The 20,301-nt window shown below is 42.6% G+C and overlaps 10 protein-coding genes across 11 annotated transcripts; 8 read left to right on the top strand and 2 right to left on the bottom strand.

Moving 5' to 3' along the window:
• The first annotated feature begins 430 nt into the window (after positions 1–430).
• On the top strand, positions 431–2,064 carry LOC145703155 (uncharacterized). Its single transcript, XM_081780471.1, has 6 exons — positions 431–656; positions 749–951; positions 1,026–1,060; positions 1,102–1,318; positions 1,360–1,648; positions 1,691–2,064. Exons 1-6 carry the CDS (start codon positions 477–479, stop codon positions 1,988–1,990), a joined length of 1,224 nt encoding a protein of 407 aa, XP_081636597.1. The 5' UTR covers positions 431–476; the 3' UTR covers positions 1,991–2,064.
• A 7-nt stretch (positions 2,065–2,071) lies between these two features.
• Positions 2,072–4,606, bottom strand: LOC145703149 (outer dynein arm-docking complex subunit 2-like). The gene is made up of 8 exons (XM_081780463.1): positions 4,437–4,606; positions 4,073–4,193; positions 3,711–4,030; positions 3,373–3,670; positions 3,159–3,331; positions 2,678–3,114; positions 2,310–2,634; positions 2,072–2,264 (listed from the first exon to the last, which is right to left on the bottom strand). Exons 1-8 carry the CDS (start codon positions 4,575–4,577, stop codon positions 2,151–2,153), a joined length of 1,929 nt encoding a protein of 642 aa, XP_081636589.1. The 5' UTR covers positions 4,578–4,606; the 3' UTR covers positions 2,072–2,150.
• Positions 4,607–4,657: 51 nt separating this feature from the next.
• On the bottom strand, positions 4,658–6,393 carry LOC145703152 (WD repeat-containing protein WRAP73-like). The gene is made up of 6 exons (XM_081780467.1): positions 6,219–6,393; positions 5,776–6,136; positions 5,402–5,712; positions 5,191–5,361; positions 5,019–5,150; positions 4,658–4,977 (listed from the first exon to the last, which is right to left on the bottom strand). Exons 1-6 carry the CDS (start codon positions 6,315–6,317, stop codon positions 4,753–4,755), a joined length of 1,299 nt encoding a protein of 432 aa, XP_081636593.1. The 5' UTR covers positions 6,318–6,393; the 3' UTR covers positions 4,658–4,752.
• Positions 6,394–6,405: 12 nt separating this feature from the next.
• LOC145703150 (uncharacterized) lies at positions 6,406–8,807 on the top strand. Its single transcript, XM_081780464.1, has 7 exons — positions 6,406–6,563; positions 6,682–6,842; positions 6,890–7,080; positions 7,132–7,232; positions 7,307–7,512; positions 7,555–7,917; positions 7,963–8,807. Exons 1-7 carry the CDS (start codon positions 6,499–6,501, stop codon positions 8,673–8,675), a joined length of 1,800 nt encoding a protein of 599 aa, XP_081636590.1. The 5' UTR covers positions 6,406–6,498; the 3' UTR covers positions 8,676–8,807.
• A 60-nt stretch (positions 8,808–8,867) lies between these two features.
• On the top strand, positions 8,868–10,334 carry LOC145703156 (prostaglandin reductase 2-like). Its single transcript, XM_081780472.1, has 4 exons — positions 8,868–9,352; positions 9,415–9,644; positions 9,683–10,055; positions 10,100–10,334. Exons 1-4 carry the CDS (start codon positions 9,000–9,002, stop codon positions 10,212–10,214), a joined length of 1,071 nt encoding a protein of 356 aa, XP_081636598.1. The 5' UTR covers positions 8,868–8,999; the 3' UTR covers positions 10,215–10,334.
• A 9-nt stretch (positions 10,335–10,343) lies between these two features.
• On the top strand, positions 10,344–11,325 carry LOC145703159 (N-acetylglucosaminyl-phosphatidylinositol de-N-acetylase-like). The gene is made up of 3 exons (XM_081780474.1): positions 10,344–10,712; positions 10,755–10,929; positions 10,969–11,325. The coding sequence occupies exons 1-3, from the start codon at positions 10,358–10,360 to the stop codon at positions 11,108–11,110; spliced, it is 672 nt and encodes a 223-aa protein (XP_081636600.1). The 5' UTR covers positions 10,344–10,357; the 3' UTR covers positions 11,111–11,325.
• A 7-nt stretch (positions 11,326–11,332) lies between these two features.
• LOC145703151 (WD40 repeat-containing protein SMU1-like) lies at positions 11,333–13,745 on the top strand. The gene is made up of 10 exons (XM_081780466.1): positions 11,333–11,517; positions 11,559–11,711; positions 11,758–12,088; positions 12,135–12,357; positions 12,403–12,657; positions 12,705–12,890; positions 12,936–13,038; positions 13,086–13,443; positions 13,486–13,557; positions 13,604–13,745. The coding sequence occupies exons 1-8, from the start codon at positions 11,358–11,360 to the stop codon at positions 13,205–13,207; spliced, it is 1,533 nt and encodes a 510-aa protein (XP_081636592.1). The 5' UTR covers positions 11,333–11,357; the 3' UTR covers positions 13,208–13,443; positions 13,486–13,557; positions 13,604–13,745.
• A 163-nt stretch (positions 13,746–13,908) lies between these two features.
• Positions 13,909–15,724, top strand: LOC145703153 (proline-rich protein PRCC-like). Of its 2 annotated transcripts, XM_081780468.1 has the most exons (6): positions 13,909–14,052; positions 14,094–14,837; positions 14,899–14,937; positions 15,058–15,195; positions 15,329–15,473; positions 15,526–15,724. In XM_081780468.1, the coding sequence occupies exons 1-6, from the start codon at positions 13,978–13,980 to the stop codon at positions 15,666–15,668; spliced, it is 1,284 nt and encodes a 427-aa protein (XP_081636594.1). In that variant the 5' UTR covers positions 13,909–13,977; the 3' UTR covers positions 15,669–15,724. The 2 variants fall into 2 exon arrangements, with proteins under 2 accessions (XP_081636594.1, XP_081636595.1); XM_081780469.1 differs by lacking the exon at positions 14,899–14,937.
• Positions 15,725–16,256: 532 nt separating this feature from the next.
• On the top strand, positions 16,257–17,997 carry LOC145703154 (uncharacterized). Its single transcript, XM_081780470.1, has 5 exons — positions 16,257–16,662; positions 16,705–16,930; positions 16,977–17,137; positions 17,234–17,647; positions 17,760–17,997. Exons 1-5 carry the CDS (start codon positions 16,401–16,403, stop codon positions 17,972–17,974), a joined length of 1,278 nt encoding a protein of 425 aa, XP_081636596.1. The 5' UTR covers positions 16,257–16,400; the 3' UTR covers positions 17,975–17,997.
• A 37-nt stretch (positions 17,998–18,034) lies between these two features.
• Positions 18,035–19,829, top strand: LOC145703157 (casein kinase II subunit alpha). The gene is made up of 8 exons (XM_081780473.1): positions 18,035–18,173; positions 18,216–18,389; positions 18,433–18,578; positions 18,619–18,799; positions 18,846–19,004; positions 19,047–19,147; positions 19,206–19,306; positions 19,718–19,829. The coding sequence occupies exons 1-8, from the start codon at positions 18,042–18,044 to the stop codon at positions 19,765–19,767; spliced, it is 1,044 nt and encodes a 347-aa protein (XP_081636599.1). The 5' UTR covers positions 18,035–18,041; the 3' UTR covers positions 19,768–19,829.
• The last annotated feature ends 472 nt before the right edge of the window (positions 19,830–20,301 follow it).

The raw sequence follows: 20,301 nt of genomic DNA, 5'->3' as shown, positions 1-20,301 counted from the left end.
ACAGGCGCTAGAATCTCCCTTTGTCAGAGTCGTTATCGGCGCAAACTCCTTTCATGCCTTTCCGGCGCGGAACACATGATCAATTTTTCATTTATTCGACTTTGTCTATTGTCAGCCAGTGTTGTTTATGCTTGTGATACGTTAACCGATCTTCCGACTTTCTGTGGATGCAGAGGACACGATCTGATAAGAGTTCAAAAATAAAAAGAGAGTCTTAGAAGCGCCGAAGAAAAATTATTACGCTGCATACTAACGATTTGTCGCAGCGAAAGATTATTTCAGATAAGCGCTAAGCCGAGATAAAATTTAACGTCGTATGAGATTAATGAAATTGAAGTGGCCCCTAAGTTGTCCGTATCTTAAAGGCTTCACTGAAAAATGACGGTTAAAAAGGATTCAAAATTATAATTTTTGAACTCTAAATTTTGATATGCGAAACTCCTCAAGTCAATTTCACCTCATCCATCTCCTTGCCCATGTTTATGGGCTGGAAAGCATTTAGCAATGATGTCTGGCAACAAGCTTCTACGATGACGGTGGCTGGCTTTCGATTTCCAACTGGAATTGCTACTGAACAAACTGTTCCTAGCAATAATCTCAGAGAAATGACCATCGCAGATGGCGAGGGTCGGTCAATTGGAGACAAGGCGTTCCAGGTATTTTTATTAAAAACCAAGTCTGGCCTGAAAATAAGTCTCGCCTGAAAATTGTGTTTATTATCATCGCAAACTATAAATAATTTATTAAGTACTGCGGCAGCATGTATAAATTATCGCTGACATCGATGAAAATTAACGAAATCCACGGAAATTCTTTCCTTGGCCTTGGCAGCTTGCGGATTCTCGACCTTTCTCACAACAACTTGACTTTTATTCCGGACGAAGCGTTCCAGTGGCTCGGCTCGCTTAGTGAGATCAACCTTTCATTCAATAAACTTTACGATTCAAAAAAGTAAGCGACTTGATTATTCGAATATATTTCAATCAAATAATATATATTATATGAAGTTTGATAAATTAATAAAGGATGGGGATGATGGTCTCTCAATTCGCGCAACTAGGTAAGAGTTTAAAAAATTCTTCGATGGATTATCTAATTAAGTCAAAATCACCATGGCTGTCAATAATCTCCCGGAAGTTCCGGACGTTTCCGCCTGTAATTATCTCGAGTCTATCGACCTCAGCTATAATGCCTTCGAAAAACTACAAGGGATCGATACTGTAGGGAACTACATCAGTCCTCTACGACGCCTTGACCGTGTAACTGAACTTGACCTCTCACATAACAAAATTCAATGGGTCGATGGAAATTTCTTCAGGTTTCCCAAATGTAAATATTTTCTTTAAACTCGTTTGCAAGGGATTTGAAGAGTCTCACGAACCTCAAACTCGGCCACAATCTCATCAAATCCTTCCAAGGATACTTTTTCCTTCGAAACGTTCAATATCTTGATCTCAGCCACAATGTTTTAACGAATGTTGGAAACGAAACGATGATTGGTGACAACATGCAAAACTTGAAGCAGTTTAGGCTAAACGAGAATCAGCTTGTTTTGTGTGATGCCTTTTTCTTCCAAATGAGCAGACTCCCTCATTTACAAGCTCTTGACCTAAAACAAGCAAACATGCCCTGCATCTGTGATATTCCGGTGGGTCCGTTTTTAAAATAACCAAACTTCAAGTTATTTTAGAGCTTTCGAGGTGTAATAAACACAACCAGCATTGTCCTCGAAAACCCAGCAGGGTGTCTTCTGCAAGAACCTACCTCTGTCTGCATCGGTCCGACTGATGCAACATTTTCATGCAATGGCCGCGTCAGCAAGCCAGAAACCGATGCTTTCTGCAAAAAGCAAATCAAGAAGTATCGCCCTGACGATATCTGTGACGCCGAAACTGGGCAACCAAAGGCCTCCTGGCACGATCCAGATCCGTCCTCTTCTCTGTCAATGACATTATCTTTCGCAATTTTGTTTTGTATGCTTCTTGTATAAATTCCTGCTGAATATTATTTTGACTGCCGATGAAAAAAAAACGTTTGTTTACGAAATCACAGAAGAGATCGTAAATCGTGATTTGTTTGAATATTGAAAATATATTAATCTCAAAAGTATAAAAATAGAGCTTCAGTGAGTAGATAAGGGTATTTTTGAGTTAGAAGTTTTTCTTCTTCTCGTTTGCTTGTGCTAAGTGGCGGATGTTCATGATGCAGCCAGCTGCGGCTTCTTGCAGGATTTCGTCTGAGCTGCCAACCATTTTCATTAGAAGCTAAAAGAAATCTTATATTCCATTGAAAGAAAATAGACTGCTTACGTTTACAACGCCGACCATGTGCATAGTCTGGCAGTTGTCGGGATCCTCAGAGAGCTGATGCAAAGCTTGAGCAGTAGCCTGGTGCACCAGAGGATTTTCACTTTGAAGATACTTGACAAGTGGAGCGACGGCACCCTCTCGTCCGAAGGCAGTTCTGTTGTTGCCCCAAGCGCAGCATCGAGCGATGGCCTCGGCGAGATGTCGTCGGAGGCGATCGTTTTGAGTATTGGTCAGTTGAGCGAGGGTAGGAACGACTCCGTGGTCGGTAATGACGGCCAAGTTTTCTTCGTCTCTGGCAATGTTGGCGATAGCAGCGCAAACAGAGCTATGATTTTATAAGCTTTCGAATCTTTCTAAAACTATCTTACCTGAGCACTTCTGTTTGTTCAGACTTGAGAAGTGAAACAATAAGCTCGAGACCGCCAACAAAACTTCTGACCATTTCACCAGCGTCTCGTGCGTTTTCGATGCAGGGGCAGATCGCCCAAGCCGCAGAAGCCTGTACTTCGGGGTTCGTGTTCTTGAGAAGAGACCAGAGAAGTCGAACACCGTCTTTCTTGTCGATCTGTTCCATGCTTTCTTTTTCGAGTGCGCAAGCTCCGACAGCCTTGGTGACGTTAACGAGGAGGAGTTGATTCGTTCCAGTGAGAAGGTCAACGAGTGGGGGGATTCCACCTGACTTTCGGATGGTTGTCCGGATAGCAGGGACCTGAGCGCATTCAGCGAGAGCACCAACAACGTTGACGAGGACTTCTTCCGGCTGGTTCTCCAACAAGCTTACAAGTTGCTCGACTGTTTTCAGTTCCTGAAAGATTCATGAGCTCTTTTCTATTTTTGACCTTTGAATACCTGGAAAGCTTTAACATTTTTGGGTGATACAGCGCATTTCCAAATGGCGCCAGTGGCGGCAGCAAGGAGTGGCTGATTGTCCACGCTCTGCAATAGATTGACTAAAGGTTCGATTCCTTTGTATGTGGCGACCATCTGACGCGTATCTTCGTCTTCGGCGCATTTGAAAATCGCTGAAAATCAGCTGAAATCATGGAGGATTTAAAAGTCTTACCAGAAGCGCAGTGCATCTGAAGCTCTTGATTGTCGCAGTTGAGGTTTGTAACTAAGTCCTGGACCATGCCGGATTTTCGAATAGCGGCTCTGTACGCGGGCTCGCTTGCGCACTCCTGAAGGGTTCCAACAACGGGCACGAGGGTGGAGAATTTATCTTCGCCTTCGATCTTCAACAGATTCGCCAAAAGTGGGATGGCGCCGGCTTTCATAATCGCTGCTTTGTTCTTGTTACTTTTACTGCAACTCCAAAGAGCGAGGGCGCCGGATCTGGCCAAGTTTCGGTCGGCTTCTTGTCCCTGAGAATCATTAGAATTTTTACGAAGCTTGAAACAGTACCTTAGCGCCTTTGAGAAGGGATACAAGCTTTTCAATACCGCCATATTGTCTGACGGTTCTCCTAGATCTCTTAAATCTGGCAACATTTGCGATAGTTTCAGCAGCGAGGCATCTTAGTTGATTGTTGTTTGGATTGTCGAGAATGGCGACCATGGTCTGCAGGCCGCCCAAATCAGCGATGGAGCGGCGGATGCTCGCGTTCATCGAGATCTGCTTCAAAATCTTGAGCGCACCGATTTTGCATTTCACTTCATCCGTGTCCAGCAAGTTAATTAACACTTCCAAACCACCGACTTCACGGATGGCGATTTGACAGGTTTCTGAAAAGAACGTTAGCATAAAGCAATGAAAAAAATACTAACCAGAAGAGAGGTTAAAGTCCAGCATCGCACACAAAGCAATGACCGTGGCCGTTTGGTTGCCCCATTTCAGATATTTGACGAGTTTCTGTATTTGCCAATATTCGGCAGGCAAGTCGGTTCCCTAAAGACAATTTAGTACGAGAAAAGAAAGTAGAAAGCGTAAAGATTATGATTTTTTTTCGTGCGATGATGGTGGTGAATTCTTGCTTCAAGAATTTCGAATATTCAGTAATGTGTTCACGTGTTCACTCTGTGCACTACAGAAGCTTTATTTACCGCTACGAAAATATTCCTGAACTGTTGAAAATTTAGTGTTAGTCTTGGCTGATTTCAGTAGAAAAAAAGGACAATTCCTCAGCCCTACCTGGTCCTGGCGACGATCATTGGAGTCTTCCTCTTCTTCTGAGTCGGACGAGGAGTCTGAGAGTACAATCTCGGGCTCCTTCTTCACTTTGTGCTCTTTGTCGATAGACTGACGCTTCTGAGACTTCCCGTCCTGAGTCATTTTCGCAACTGAATGGAATCGACGAAAACAACGAAGAGCAATACGCCTGTTCTAGAAAAAAACATGAAATATCATTTTGGATTTATAATAAAATCTTTGAGTGTGGGAATGTGAAGAAGACTGGAATAAAAAAGTAAAACGATAAACTGGCAGTTGAATACAAATAACTAACACTTCAAGCTCGGTTGATAATGTTCAAGTTTGCCTTTCCAAGTGGCTCAGGAGTCGCCATCTTTGCCGATTTTTCTTTCTCATCGCCATCAAAAAAGGCAATCGAGCATTTGTCCTTGGAGTAGATTATGCAGCTCTCGCCAGTTTGATTCCACATGAGTTTCTTTGTGTTGATGCCGTGGTGGGGCACTTTTACCAGCATTGTTCCTCCTGGACTCCAAAGATACAGCTAAAACATCAATTTACGGCGAAAATCAAGGGAATTCTTACGTTTCCATTGCTCGTTCCGATGCTGAGTCGATTCTCGACTGGGCTCCATTCAATCGCCTTCACTTTTTCTTTGAAATAAATTCCCACAACAGTTTGCATGAATTCAACACTGAAGATCAAAACGCATTGGCCCTATAAAACTATGAGCCGTGAATTTCCGGGAAAAACCTACTTGGACGGTCGAAAGATAGCGATTCGTTGCAGAGAACTTGGTATGTGTGAAGTTAGGAGCTTCTTCGTCACTGATATAATTGTCGAAATGTTTCCTTGAGACAGTGAATCCATTGGTTGTTTCTTCGTAAACAACTTCTGCTGGATTTGTTTCCGCGGAGCACACAGCAATCTTAGAACTGTTTAGGAGCATCTCTTGATTGAATTTTTACCTTTGTCCAAGTAATCGTGTTTAAGATATCAATTTTGAAAGAATTTTCAATCGCGAGAAACTGTGAAGTCGGGGAGAATTTGCAAATTGAATTGCAACCAGAATCAACTGTTGCGTATTTCTGCCCAGTAATTGAATAGATGGTTACCCTTGGCTCTGGAAGAGGGTCAGAAAGGGCGATTGCTCCGCCGGTAAGGTCTAATTGGATTGATTTGAAATCTTGCGTTTCCGTCTCGAAATGCTCGTCGAGTTTCCAGTCAGATAGTCGAATCACGGAGATCGCGTCTTGATGCTTTGTGTTTTTCCGTTCACCTTCATAAGTTTTTAACGATGGATTCAATTTTGCAAATAAATCAACAGCAATTCAAAACTTACCTACAATCATCAAGCTACCACAAGGGGTAAACTTCAAGTTCTCGGCCGGGTTTTTCGGCCACTCAATAGTCCTCACAGATTTGTCGACAAGAGAAACGACAGAAAGCATCAAATGAAATTCGTTGGCGTAAATGATATGCCTCGAGTCTGGCGAAAATGTAGCCCACTCTAACCCAAGCGGCCCTGCATCGATGGAACATGTCCATTTGCTATCGGTAATGTCGAAGGCTTGAAGTTTGTTTCGCCCGGGCATGACGGCAAGGATCAGTTGCGAGTCGGGACTCCATTCGAAGTGTTTCACTTGATCGATGGTCGTTAGAATGGTCAGCGTTTGGAGACTGTCACTTTGGAGAACGCAGATCTAAAATTCCCCTTGCGATTTCACGAAAAATAATTGCTTTAGTCGAAAATAGAAAGATTTGTAATTGATAAAAATTAATTACCTTGTTTGCATAGACGAATGCCAAATACTTTCCAAGAGGCGAAAATTTCGCATTAGTTCCGGAAATCGAGATCGGCTCGGAAAACTCAATCCTCTTCATTCTTCTCTATTTTCTGACGATTCGAAAATGAGACCTTCGATTTTGGTTTATTCTTTCCCGGATTCTCGAACGCCATTGGGCGCCAACGGCGTTTCGCAGCGACGCGAAAATTTGAGCCGCGGATCAAAGGAAAATACTATTAGAGATAAGAAGCACTGGAAATCTAGGTAGAACGCAGTAAATGAGCGCGGAAACGAGAGAAGAGTATATTGGAGATGAGATACAGAAGCTTATCGCCCCACCTGTGTGAGTTTATTGCCACTTTTCTCGTTTCTAAATCAGAAATTGTTAATTAAATCATCTATTTTATTTGATAAATTGATGATTTATGCTTAAAAATCAATTTTAAATCCGTTAAATTTAGCTCAAATGAAGGAAAAAGTCAAAAGAGAGGGTGGAGAAGACGAAATAACGAATATTGCGAAGCCTGTAAAGATGGTGGAGAACTAGTTTGTTGCGAAAAATGCCCAGTCAGCTATCATCCGACTTGTACGAATCCTCCTTGTGATGCAAACGATCTTCCAGGTGACAATTTTGACCACTTTCTTCGACTTCGAATATAAAAATTTCAGACAAATGGATTTGTCGTGGTTGCACATTGAAAGCAAGCCAATCTTACGAAGAAGAGGACGAAGAAAGCCAGCAAAAGGGATTGTTTGACATGCTTCTCGCCCATAAAAAGCCCATGAACCCGTCAAACTTCGTCATTCCCCCTTCAGTCACGCAGGAGTCAAATTTGCCCGGAGAGAGGAGGCAAAGAAAGGTTTTTGTTTTGCGCGTTCTTCAAAATAAGTAAACCTGAATTTCGTTCTAGAAAGCGGGAAAGAACAAGAGACCGTACCACGAAATCGACTCCAACGGATGTGTTCAACTATCGAGGCTGACTGGAGAGCCGATCAAGCTCTGTCATCATTGGTATACAATTGTATATAATTAATTATACGAATTCGTATACACGATTTTAAAGCTTTACGAATTATAACTTTCAGCAATATTTCGAGTCGAAAAGCACAGCTGATCATGTGCGATTTCTGTCCGCTTTTCTTCCATGCTGATTGCTTGAATCCACCGCTCAAGTACCCGCCAACGACGAAATGGATGTGCCCTGTTCATCCTGAAAGAATGCTCTTGCAAAACAGGGATCTGTTTGTCAGCCAGCGAAAGGCCATTGCGGACCTTTTTTCAACTGAACATGGTTTGAAGCACCTTTCAGCGATTGGACTTATCCATATTTTAGTGGACCCGAATTTCATAATAACCGAATTGCTGAGAAAACGCCAACGCTCGACTAATCTCCGCCCGAGCACGTCAAAACTATTGAACGATTCTAGTATTGAGCTCGCAAACGCTGGATCACTGCCGAAACGAAAGTCCATCGTCCCCATTGGAATCAAAAAAGCTTACAAAACGAGAAGATACATTGATGAGTGTACTGCTTCAGAAGCCGATGCCGAACTTGTTTTATCATGCATACCCAGTTTTGGCAAAGAAAAATTATCGGAAAAGCAAAAACGACTTTCTTTAATTCCAGATGAGGAGCCAAAGACGCCTGAAGAGGTTGACGTCCCTGAAAATTTTAGCTGTCTTCTCATGCCACTAGGTTAGTTTTTTTATAAAGAAGGCTGTTTTTATATCAAATTTTTAGAGGTAGACGCTCCGCCAATATTCGTCTGTGAGCCTATCAGCAATATTGGAACTTCTCCCGAAAATGATATCGTTTTACAAGCAGAGAAATGCGAAGCAATTTCTCCTCATCACGCCGTCTTGTACCAAGATCTCTCCGGAAGTTTCGAACTGCTGAACTACTCGATCCATGGAATGATCGTCAATGGAATCGAATACGGCCTTGAGGACCCTGAAATAGCAGTTCACAAGCCAGACGATCCGCTCACTTCTGACTTTACCGACAGAATTCACGAAATGAGTAAATTTGGTGGCTGGAAAATTACAGAAGATAAGAAGAAAGTAGAATGGCTCAAGGACAAAGTCATCGTTTCCGACGAGTCTGAAGACGAATCAAATGCTGCCAAAAACGCCTCCGAAAGCGAGGTCACCTGTCAAAGTTTAGCAAAGCTCAAAAAATCGCCATGTCCATCACCAACGCCTTCCGTAGGCAGCGAAAAGTCCAAGGCCAAAAAGAGGGCCAAGAAAAGCGCAAAACAAAGTCCTGAAGTTCCGAGACACAAATGTGGGTGTTCCGTTCCCGAGCCGGGCTGGGAGTCGCCTGTTCAACTGTCACATGGTTCCGTCATTCAGTTTGGCTGCAATAAGTACCTGTTTGTCTCCAAAGATGCTTATATAGAAGAACCGCCAGCAGAAGAGGCGAAAGATCAAGTTAAAAAAGAAGAGGTTTCCTGAAAGTTTAAAAATTCATAATGCATTCAAGCTGAACTGTTCATCGTTTCAATCCAATTATTATTTTCATTCAGTTATTATTGAGATGGTTTTCATACCATAATTCTATTCTTAAATATACGATAAAACAATTAATTCTACTGTCGTATGATACTGAAACCAAGGAGGACCAATGCAAAGGCCGGATCTGAGAGGACCTACTAAAGTACAGGGCTCTTCCTGGGGACCTAGAAATTGAGGACCTCGATGCGAAAAACTCATCCCGGAAAGCGATTTACTAAACTGAGGTTTCTCCCCGAAATAAGGATGAACCGTCCCTAGACTGTCATGAAAATCAAAGAGATTTTCCTCGCCAATCGACCGGATCACGCGCCGACCCCAAATGACTTTGGGACACGTGAGATCGACTGCCCATGTGCTCTTCCAGACGGAGGCTTTTCAAATGAATCACTTCCTAAAGGAGGCATTCTTGTCAAACTCGCATGGATCTCGGTGGATCCTTATATGCGATCGCGAATGCGTCCCGTCGGGCCAAGCTACGCGGCAAGCTGGGAGATTGGACAGACCATTGATGGATTTGCAGTTGGTCAAGTGATACAGTCGCGAAGTGGAAAATTCCCAAATGGGACCTTTGTTTCCGGAATGATGCCATGGGCGGAATATGTTGTTTTAGATGACAGGCAGTGGTAAATAGGATTTTGTTAATCAGAATTTTCTCGGGTTATTATTAACCTCTGAAAAGTAAGCCGTCTCCTCAAGGACCAACGGAAATTCCTAAAATTGAGGGCCTAGCAGGCCTTGAGAATCACTTCGTTGGTCTGTTCGGTGTCACTGGATTGACTGCCTCCATCGGAATGCATGTTCATGGTGCATTAAAAGAAGGTCAAACTGTCGTTGTGTCTGGCGCTGCTGGAGCTACTGGCTCAGTAGCCGGACAGTATGCCTTGCGAAAGGGAGCGAAAAATGTCATTGGTAATCATTTCAATCAAGGTTTTTTAAAAATTTCCAAGGAATTTGTGGGACTGAGGAAAAGTGTGAGTACCTCCGTAAATGCGGATTCACCCACACAATCAATTACAAAACCGAAGATGTCGCTGCCAAAGTGCAAGAATTCACCGCAAGTACTGGAGTTGACTGCTACTTTGACAACGTCGGAGGCGAGACCTCAGAGATCGTGATCAGGCGAATGAACAAAGACTCTCACGTGGTTCTTTGCGGGCAAATCTCTTCCTACAACGATCCTGACGCTCCGTATCCGAATGTATTGAGCGAGGAAGTCCAAAAACATGTCGACTCTAACAACATCACAAGGAAACGGTTCCTTTTGCTAGAGCACATTGAGCATACTGAGCTCTGTCTTGGCGAACTCATCGGCTGGTATTTGTAAGTCGCAAATATTTTTCTTACTCTTTGAAATGCTTGTTCAGACAAGGCAAGATAGTTGCAGAGGAAACTGTTGTCGATGGATTCGAAAATGCACCGAAAGCATTTTGCGACATGCTCCAGGGCAAAAACATCGGAAAAATGGTTGTCCGAGTCTAATTTCTTCTATTCCTGATTTATGTGCGATTACCCACTGTTCGATCCAATGCGTGATTTAGTTGCTTAGAAAAAATTCTTCAATCCTCAGTTCAAACTGTTCCAATTTCAACAAATTTATTGATTAGATTTTTTTTGTTCTAAGAATGGTCGGAATATGGATCGTTTTAGTAGCAATGGTCATCATGGCGATTGTTTTCCAACCAAAGGAGTCTCCGTTCAACTCAACAGATCGCGTTCTGATTGTAACAGCGCACCCAGACGATGAATGCATGTTCTTTGGGCCGACAATATTGCATTTGAAAAAGCGAAATATACCCGTAAAAATTGTCTGCCTCTCTTCCGGAAACTATGATGGCCTCGGTGAAAGGCGTAAGAAGGAGTTCATGAATTCCGTAAAAGCCTACGGCGCGGAAGGAGAGTGTGTAGCTAAGTTTGATGATGGTCCGGAAAGATGGGATAGACATCAAGTCCAAGAATACGTTAAAGCACAAGTTTCGGGTAGCTTATCTTTGTTGATTTCAGTCTCGATGTTTATTTTAGAATTCAACGCTTCGGTGGTGGTTACATTTGACTCGTATGGTGTCAGTGGACATTTGAATCACAAAAGCTGCTCCGAGGTCAAAAAGAGTGAAAAGGTCCGCGTGTTGTATCTTGAATCAGTTCACCTGCTGAGGAAGTATTCCGCCACATGTGATCTTGTCGTAACTTCCACCAGGTAGTTTCTGATTTGATGTATTCTTCTCAACCTTTTCAGCGGTCTCCAATACGTCGTAGAAGGGAGTTGGCCTTCAGTAAAAGCCATGTTCTGTCACAGAAGTCAGCTCGTCTGGTATCGCCTGTTTTACATAACAATGTCGAGATACATGACTATCAACTCTTACAGAACAAGAGCATGAACGAATCTATCCCAGTGCCAGAACACATGTCTAGAACAAATGCCTTGAATCCCTAATTATCAATGATACGAATGCACATTCTTCAATCTGTATATTTTTTCTACTGTTTAGATCTTACTGAATATAGGAACCAAGAAGCTGATAAAATTTTTGCGTAGGTCGCCTTGTGACTCAACCGGCCATTTTAAATAGAGAATAATTATAAACTCGAGAAATTAGAACCACCATTGATTCATAGTGGTTTAGAATGTCGCTTGAAATCGAATCGCCAGATGTTATTAGGTTAATTGAACAATTTTGCAAGGAGAACCGTCTCCACAGAACACTCCAAGTGCTGCAAGAAGAATCGCAAGTATCGTTGAATACTGTTGACTCGATTGACTCATTTGTTACCGACATTACAAACGGTAAGGATTTGATGTGACTTATTATTGATGCAGACTTTTAGGGCACTGGGATGTTGTTCTCAATACGATATCGAGTCTCAAACTGCCCGATCGGGTCCTTATCGATCTCTACGAACAGATAACGATTGAACTCATCGAGCTACGAGAACTTGGCGCTGCGAGGTCTTTGCTTCGACAGACAGATCCTATGATTGGTAAACTTTTGCATTTTCAAGATGGCTTTTGATTGTTTGTTTTCAGCCCTGAAAAACATGCAGCCAGAACGATACATGCATCTGGAAAACGTTCTAACTCGACCGTACTTTGACGCGCGAGATGCTTATCCAGACGGACAAACAAAAGACAAACGAAGGCAACACATTGCTGCGCAACTAGCGAAAGAAGTTTCAGTTGTTCCACCGTCGAGGCTGATTGCTCTTCTGGGACAGGCATTGAAATGGCAACAGCATCAGGGAATTCTTCCTCCAGGATCGCAAATCGATCTCTTTCGAGGAAAAGCACAGTCGAAAGTTGAAGAGAATGAAAAATACCCTTCGGTGCTCAGCAAGACCATCAAATTCAGCTCAAAAAGGTAATATTGGAACAACCAAATGTCAGTCAACGAAAATTTAATCAAGCCATGTGGAAACGACGCGATTTTCTCCCGACGGGCAGTACCTTGTTACTGGCTCAGTTGATGGATTTATTGAAGTGTGGAATTATTTGACGGGAAAGATCAGAAAAGATCTCAAGTACCAAGCGCAGGATAATTATATGATGATGGAGCAGGCGATTTTGTCGATGACGTTTTCGAGGGACTCCGAAATGCTTTGCACTGGCGACCAGGGTGGAAAAATGAAGGTAGCGTTAGAATTGTAAATTTATACAATAAAACGTCCTTTCAAGGTTTGGAAAATCTCTACAGGCCAATGTCTTCGTCGTTTTGAGCGAGCCCACTCAAAGGGTATCACTTCGATGAACTTTTCAAAAGATGGATCGCAAATTCTCAGTGGCAGTTTCGATAACACCGTCCGCATTCACGGACTCAAATCTGGAAAGCAACTCAAGGAATTCAAGGGTCACGTGTCCTTCGTCAACGAGGCTGTCTTCTCTGCGGATGGTCACATGATTATCTCAGGCTCTTCTGATGGAACTGTTAAAGTAAAAAAGACCTTTGGTCATACAGAAATAATAATGAATTGATTTAGATTTGGAATATCAAAACACTAGAGTGCATTTCGACCTTCAAGTCGCTCGGCGGAAACGACGCTACGATCCATTCGGTCACTCTGATGCCAAAAAATAACGACCAATTTGTTGTCACCAATCGCTCAAATACTGTTGTAATCATGAATATGCAGGGCCAAATTGTCAAGTCCTTCACTTCTGGTAAACTCTAATTTTTTGAAACTACTGTTGATCCGATTTCTTCAAGGTAAAAACAAGGAGGTGATTTTGTGTGCTCGACACTGTCGCCACGTGGCGAGTGGCTCTATTGCATTGGAGAAGATAGGGTTTTGTATTGTTTCTCAACTCATTCAGGTAAAGCATCGGTGACTGACATGATCTTATCCGAGTTTCGGTTTTAGGAAAACTAGAAAGGACACTCATCGTCCACGAACAAGACGTTATCGGCATCTCTCATCATCCCCATTCGAACTTGATTGCCACCTTCTCAGAAGACGGACTGCTGAAACTTTGGAAAGGATAAAAGCTTCCATGTTGAACTGTAACCAACTGCCACACTCACCGTTTAGTAAAAATGTCACATGTTCCGGGGGAGCTTATCCTTCTTCCTCCGTTCAAATTGTTCATCTTTAGTTTTCGTTCAGAATGGCGCAAGGAAAAGGAGTCGGAGCAAAAAAGAAGAAACAGTCTGCTGGAAGTATCAAAGCCAAGCAGGGACGAACGAAGAAGGGGCTCAAAAAACAAGTCAAGTCCAAAAAGGTATAAATGATTCTAGTTTTCTTGTTTTTCAAAATGATTAAGATTGATCAAATCCACACAAAGAGCACCCAAAAGTTCTTGACCAAAAGTATCAACAAGAACATTGAAGCCCAGGTATCACTTGAATCTATAAATGCTCGGGATTTAACACTGTTTCTAGTGCTTGGCTAGTGCAGATAAAGCTGGAACAAGTTTGAAAGTTGTGAAGAGTCAAGAAGCAAAGAAATAAACCGTTAAAACTGAACACCTGATTCGTTTTTTTCGCTTGAGTGACTGAAAGATAAATTTGCCATTGACTTGAAGAGGTTGTTTTGGTTGGAAGTTCACGTGCACAGGATAGTTTTTGTACACCGATACGACAATCCCACCATACAATCGAAACCTCAACCCTTCACCGCAGGGCAGAGTAGCTCGTTTGTGGCCAATCGTATTCGTAAGAAGGAGTCAAGGTCCATTTTGTGAGAATTTCCCAAATCAGAGGTTCTTGTTGGAAGGAGGCTGTGGATGATCCTAATCGCTCGATATTGTTAAGAAATGAACGGACTCGTCGCATATGGCTCGGATTCGGAGGACGAAACGGAAGTTTCAGCACCAGCGCCACAAGTGAAGGTACATTTCGTAGTACTTTTCTGTCGATTTACTCTCTTTAGAAACCATCTCTGTCCCTCCCACCAGCAAAAAGTGCCCCAAAAGCGGCTCCAAAACCAGCAGCTACCGCTCCAAAAACGAATTCTTCATGGAACTCGTCAGGTGCCGGCTCGCTTGGCGGTTCCATTCTAGCATCAGAGTACCAACTCAAGATGTTGAGCAAACAACGCGCAAAAGCCGCCGCTACTGGATCTAAAAAGAGAATTTTCATCACAGCACCGAATTTGGACGAGTTTGAAACGGAAGAGGCAGAGGCGGAAAAGCCAAAGAGAAAGAAGATGCAACCAGCTGCTACAAGATCGAAGCTGTTCAGTGCTCTTCCGAAACCAAAGAAAGAGATACCTGCTGGAAAAATCAACGCGCCAGCAGTTTCAAGATCAGACGGGCCGTCTTCATCATCAGCATCTGAGCCAGAAATAAAGCCAGTCAAGCCTTCTGGTCTTGTAAGCACGAGCTCGTTTATGCCGAACTCTGTCAAGAACCGTCCACAACCTCAACCAAAGAAGCCAGTTGCTCCCATAGTCGCTAAACCGCCGCCGATTGTAAACGAAGCGGAAGATAGCGATTCTGATGATGAAGGAGGATTCTTTTCCTTCAGCTCCAAAGAAAAAGACGCCGAAGAGCTTAAGAAGCATGCACCAATGATGCCAGTTGGCCCAGTAAGGCCTTCTCTTGGCGAAAGGGAAAAGTATCAAATCGATACGGCGCCACTTCCTGTTCATGGATCAACACGTCATCCCGATGAGGTCAGTATCTGATTTAAATTTATGTAAATCCAGGAATGTGGAAATAATTGAATTTGAATAGAAATCAATCACAAAAGACTTTGACTCGGAGTCAAAGAGCGTAAGTCTGAGTTTTCGTGTGAATTATATAACAGTCTGGTATTTTTCCGCGTTTACTATTATAACAAGTGCTTTCACGAACGATTTTATGTTCTGTTTGTGCTTGAATTTATCGTTTTAGGCAAACGCAGCAATTGCTCCGTACGGCAACGATTTGAGCAGTTTCCAATCAATCGCCGGTCGCGTTCCAACAAACGAGGAGATTTCAGCCGCTGACGCTGGCCTTGACATTGATCGTCAAGCGATTTCCAAGCTACAAGTGAGTAACCACCCAGTGCTACTACTATGTATTTACGTCGTAAAATACCTCGGTTCTTTGTTTTGATTTCGCATTACCCAATCAATTTACTCAAATTATAAATGATATGAAAGTTGAAAAATTATTTCTTCAGGGACGGCGACGAGAAGAGGTCCAGTTCGTCGATGCAGTCGTGGACAACTCTCTTGGCAACATCCGCGAGAATATCAGAAAGAGTGCCAACCAGAAACACGTCTCCACCTCCATGGTCGATCCAGTCAAAGAGATGCGAAAGAGCGGTAACGAAACACAAATTCAATTTCACGCAAGTTTACCGTATTACCTATTCAGATCCAAATGCGCACGTGTCAAAGAGAACGCATCAGCTCAAGTATCTCGTGGAGTTGGCGAAGGCAAACGAGACCCGATTAAATCAACTTTGGTCAAACGCGAAGCAGAGCAGTCGAACTACAGCTATGAAATATGGCTGGTGATCGCTCTTTCTTTTTTCAATGCTTTCCTGTAACTGATAACATCTCATTTATGTCGACCTGCCTATCTTATCATAAAGATTTCTAGATGGACTCGGATGGATGACTTTATTTTGTTTCTCTCGTGCGGGCCTTTCCCGCCTGAGACGAAGTCTTCTCTCGGTGGAAAACGGCATACAGCGCGAATTCAGGCCGTCCCAGATGAGCCAAATGAAGAACTCCGCCAAGGTAAAACAGTGATAATGCTTTCTAAAGATCTACCATCATGCAGTCTCTTTCTAGTGAGCTGGTCTGTCCGGGCCAATCCAACTATACACACGCTTCCTCATGCTTATGTTCCTGAAGCCCTAGAAAAACTTGTAGATTATGCAAAAGAAAAGTGCCCAATCGTTATCTTTCTTATTCTCGATGAAGTCCCAAATGAGCCCTGGATGGTTGATATTTTAAAATTGCTGATTGACAGAACTTCACCTACCTACAAGAGGCAAGTCATCGTTAGAGTGGCCTCATCGAACCCACAAGAAGTTGATGAAAGTGTTCAGGAACGAAGAAAAATGACGATTTTAATGGATTATTTTAATATTATTACAAAGTTCAGTCATTTAGCTCTAAAAGGAACTATTTGAAGCTCTCGGAAGCTTCGGCAAAACGATCATCCCTGTAACGGAAGCGAATCCGTACCCGTGGTCTTGCTACCTCGACTTTTGTCTTCCATTTGAATCCACAGTCTTCTCAATGATCGCTCATTCCATGGATCCAGTCAGCGTAGACATGTATCTCCCCAACACTCAACGAAATGCTGCTCGCTTTATCGACATTCTCTGGTCCAACGCATCATCTAACTTGAACCTCAACAATCTTACCGGAATCGAATTGGAAGTTATTCTTCCTGGCAGAGTCGAACGAGCATTAAAGTCGATGCTTGATGGAGGGCTGATGATTCTAAGTACTAACGGTTATATGAAGACATGTTATTGGGCGCTCATGCCAACTGAAGGTGATTATAAAGAAACCCTAGATTTTTTCAAATCTGACTTAGAGGGCTTCACGTTGCTCGGAATTCAAAGCTCGCCTTCTGAGAAAAGTTCAATGCCAATCAAAGGACTCAAGCAGATAACCACTGGAATAATTTGCGAAGAGATGTTCACTGATCCGAATTTCAACTTTGAGCGCCTTGAATTAGAAATGACCGAGTGCTCTGAGCCGGTATCGTTTGAACATGTCTCGCTGCGAGATGCGCTCAAGTCCGAAATGGATAATATGAGGTGAGTTAAGATCATTATTCAGTCATAAATGCATTTTAATTGTAAGAAATGATGAACCAGCGGTGAAGCCGCCCGAATTAGACGCAGTTTTCTTTTCTCCTGGGAAGATTGTTGCAAATACAAAAGCAATTGAAGATAGCGTTTCGTCGGTCGCAAGTGATGCGGTTTCGAAATCCTCTCCCCCGTCGCCAATCAAGCGCATAATGTGTAAGCAATTTTACATAATTAAGAGCTCTTATGATAGCGATAAAATGAAAGTTTCCAGATCAACGTTTGATATTTTCTTTATCTTAAATTATTCAGCCAAACACAGCCAGCCGACTGCAGTCGTGACAGAAAGACCATTCGAGACCGCGTCTGCTTCCTCCAAAAAGGCAAGCGAGCTGGAAAATATCAAACGACTCAACTCGATTACCACAAGACCACGTTCACGCTCAAGATTGTCTACTTCTTCTCGCTCTTCTCGAATAAAGGACGCGACTGAAAAGGAAAACGCCAAACAGCAAACAAGAGTAGCACCTTCCGCCCAGCAACGCCTCTCCTTCAAACGGTCATCATCCTCCTCGACAAAAGTTATCAGCAGGAGACTTACCGAATCGGACCTTGGAAGAAAATCATTGAGGAATGAGACTCCGTCTCTTAGACCGCCTGCCACTCCAATAAATAGCTCGAAACCTGTCGAGTTTAGTGGGTCAGAGAAAAAGAAAGCAATCCTAGGTGAGCTTCGCGAGAGCGCATTATCGTTCGTTAGTACTAAACTCTAGCAGACATCATAATTGCTAGTCACCTGTTCATTGATTATAATGTTGTTTATTGATTCACGTTTTAGCCGTGATAAAGAAAGAGCTATCAAAAATCAAACTAGACAAGAAAGACCCTGTTTACTTCCCTGTGGTCAAGAAGCTTCATGAAATGACACGAGGAGTTCTTCGAGACTTGAAAGTTGATCGAAAAGCGCTCATTCTCATCATGGAGAACACGGTTAAAAATAATGCTCCGCTGGTGATTGAGACACACCGAATGTCTCAAACGACGACGAGTTGATTCAAAAAGTGATGCAAAGATTTCTGGTTCAAAGTTTTCAAGACTGCCATTTTTTAAGAGAAAGATCATGGTGATGCTTTTTAGAATGGTCACGCCGTCCCGGGCTAGGAATTACGCGGAAGCGAACACCCATCGGCCGCGGGAGTACTGGGACTACGAGAGTCATGTTGTCGAATGGGGAAATCAGGACGATTATCAGGTACGCGGAACAACTCTTTCCGACGATGAACTTTTGTGGTAGCTTGTTCGAAAGCTGGGTCGAGGCAAGTATTCCGAGGTATTCGAGGCCATCAACGTCACCAACAACGACAAGTGCGTCGTCAAAATCCTCAAGCCCGTCAAAAAGAAGAAGATCAAACGAGAGATCAAAATTCTTAAAAACTTGGCCGGCGGCCCAAATATTATTTCCCTTCTTGTAAGTCCTTTGTCTCTTCCATTTTTTTCAATGTATTTCCTAGGACATCGTGAAGGATCCAGTCTCAAGAACTCCCGCTCTTATCTTCGAACATGTGAACAATACCGATTTCAAGCAGCTGTATCAAACACTTACTGACTACGATACACGATATTACATTTTCGAAATTCTCAAAGCCCTGGACTTTTGGTAAGATCAAGTTCCTCGTTTGTTTTTATCATTTTGTTAGCCACTCAATGGGAATCATGCACCGAGATGTGAAGCCTCACAATGTTATGATTGACCATCAACAACGCAAATTGCGACTTATCGATTGGGGTCTTGCTGAGTTCTATCACCCCGGACAAGATTACAACGTCCGAGTCGCTTCACGATATTTCAAGGGGCCAGAGCTCCTTGTTGACTACCAGGTTTGCATTTTTGTCGGACGGATAGAAAAACTGATTGTGACTTTAGTACTACGACTATTCGTTGGATATGTGGTCTCTTGGATGCATGCTGGCCTCGATGATCTTCCGAAAGGAGCCATTTTTCCATGGCCACGATAATTATGATCAGTTAGTTCGAATCGCAAAAGTCTTGGGAACTGAGGACTTATATGATTACTTGGATAAGGTGAGTGTGATTCCTCTTATTGGATAGTCAAAATTTGTTCAGTACAACTGCGAGCTCGACCCTCGATTCAACGATATCTTGGGAAGACACAGTCGAAAGAGATGGGAACGATTTGTTCATGCCGAGAACCAGCACCTAGTAACGTAAGCCCGCTGCTTTTTATTTTGATTTAATCTTCGTAAATTACCGGACGGCTCCTAGGAATGAGGCAATCGACTTTTTGGATAAACTTTTACGTTATGATCACAACACCCGTCTGACAGCACGTGAGGCAATGGATCACCCTTACTTCTACCCGATTGGTAAGAACGCTGCCAGTTCTGCTTAACACTTTAGTATTTCCTTCAATATACGTCTCGTAACGTGTCATTGTCGTTTAATTACTACAGTAGTTCGAACAGTATCATCATCAACAATTCTTTATTTTCATATTTCTTTGTTTGCATTTACCTCTTCATTTATATCAACTCGAATGTCAATTAAGAAACCTAACTAGTGGTAGGAGCATGAATTAGGTTCAAATTTTAGGGTGTGTCTGTGTAGATAGGTAGTTTTAAGGTGGTTGAGAAGTTCTATTTATGTCTATATTTATTTCAAAAAAATCTAACCAAGCTTCTATCACTAGAATAGTCACTCATCATGTCTAGCTTCGTCGTCATCTATCAGCTCTCAGTAATTGTCTAGTTAGGTTAAGATTAATTCCTGTCATTTAGCACGAGAACAGATCAAGCCTGACCAGATCAAGGACGAGACCCAGGCGTGACATCTGCGACTGCCAACCTTAAAACATGAAAAAAAAACTAAACTCAAACACCCAGCTTAAAACAGTCGTTTGTGTACACTTTTATTGCATCGCATGCAGCAAGAGGCAGGAATAGATGTCGGAAAGCAAACTTTTTGAAAAACAGAAATCGGAAATCTTTATCAGTTTATTGAAAGCTCAAGAAGCTGGGTAAGTCGAAGTAACTAAATCGTCGAATGTGCCATAAAAGTTTCTGGATTGTCCTGATTTCCGGAGATATGCCGGCGATGATGAAACAGTTGTATTCTCGACATTTTAATGTCAATTTAAATGAGTCTCAACTTGGTTTACGACTGTAACAGTCACTGTTTTCGAAAGCCAGAAATGAGAGCTAAAATTTTAGAAGGGACTTAATAGAATTGACTTAAATCAGTAAGGGTTTTTAAAATACTATGCCATTGGAGGGATTCATGGCGATTCCAAAATTTAATGAGCTTAAAATCTGGGACAATACTATCGTAGAATTTCGCCAAAGTTGCGCACAAATCCTTTTCA

This window comes from Oikopleura dioica, chromosome PAR (genome assembly GCF_907165135.1).
Source record: "Oikopleura dioica chromosome PAR, OKI2018_I68_1.0, whole genome shotgun sequence".
Lineage (NCBI taxonomy): Eukaryota > Metazoa > Chordata > Appendicularia > Copelata > Oikopleuridae > Oikopleura > Oikopleura dioica.
This window is presented reverse-complemented; position numbering and strand designations above follow the sequence as displayed.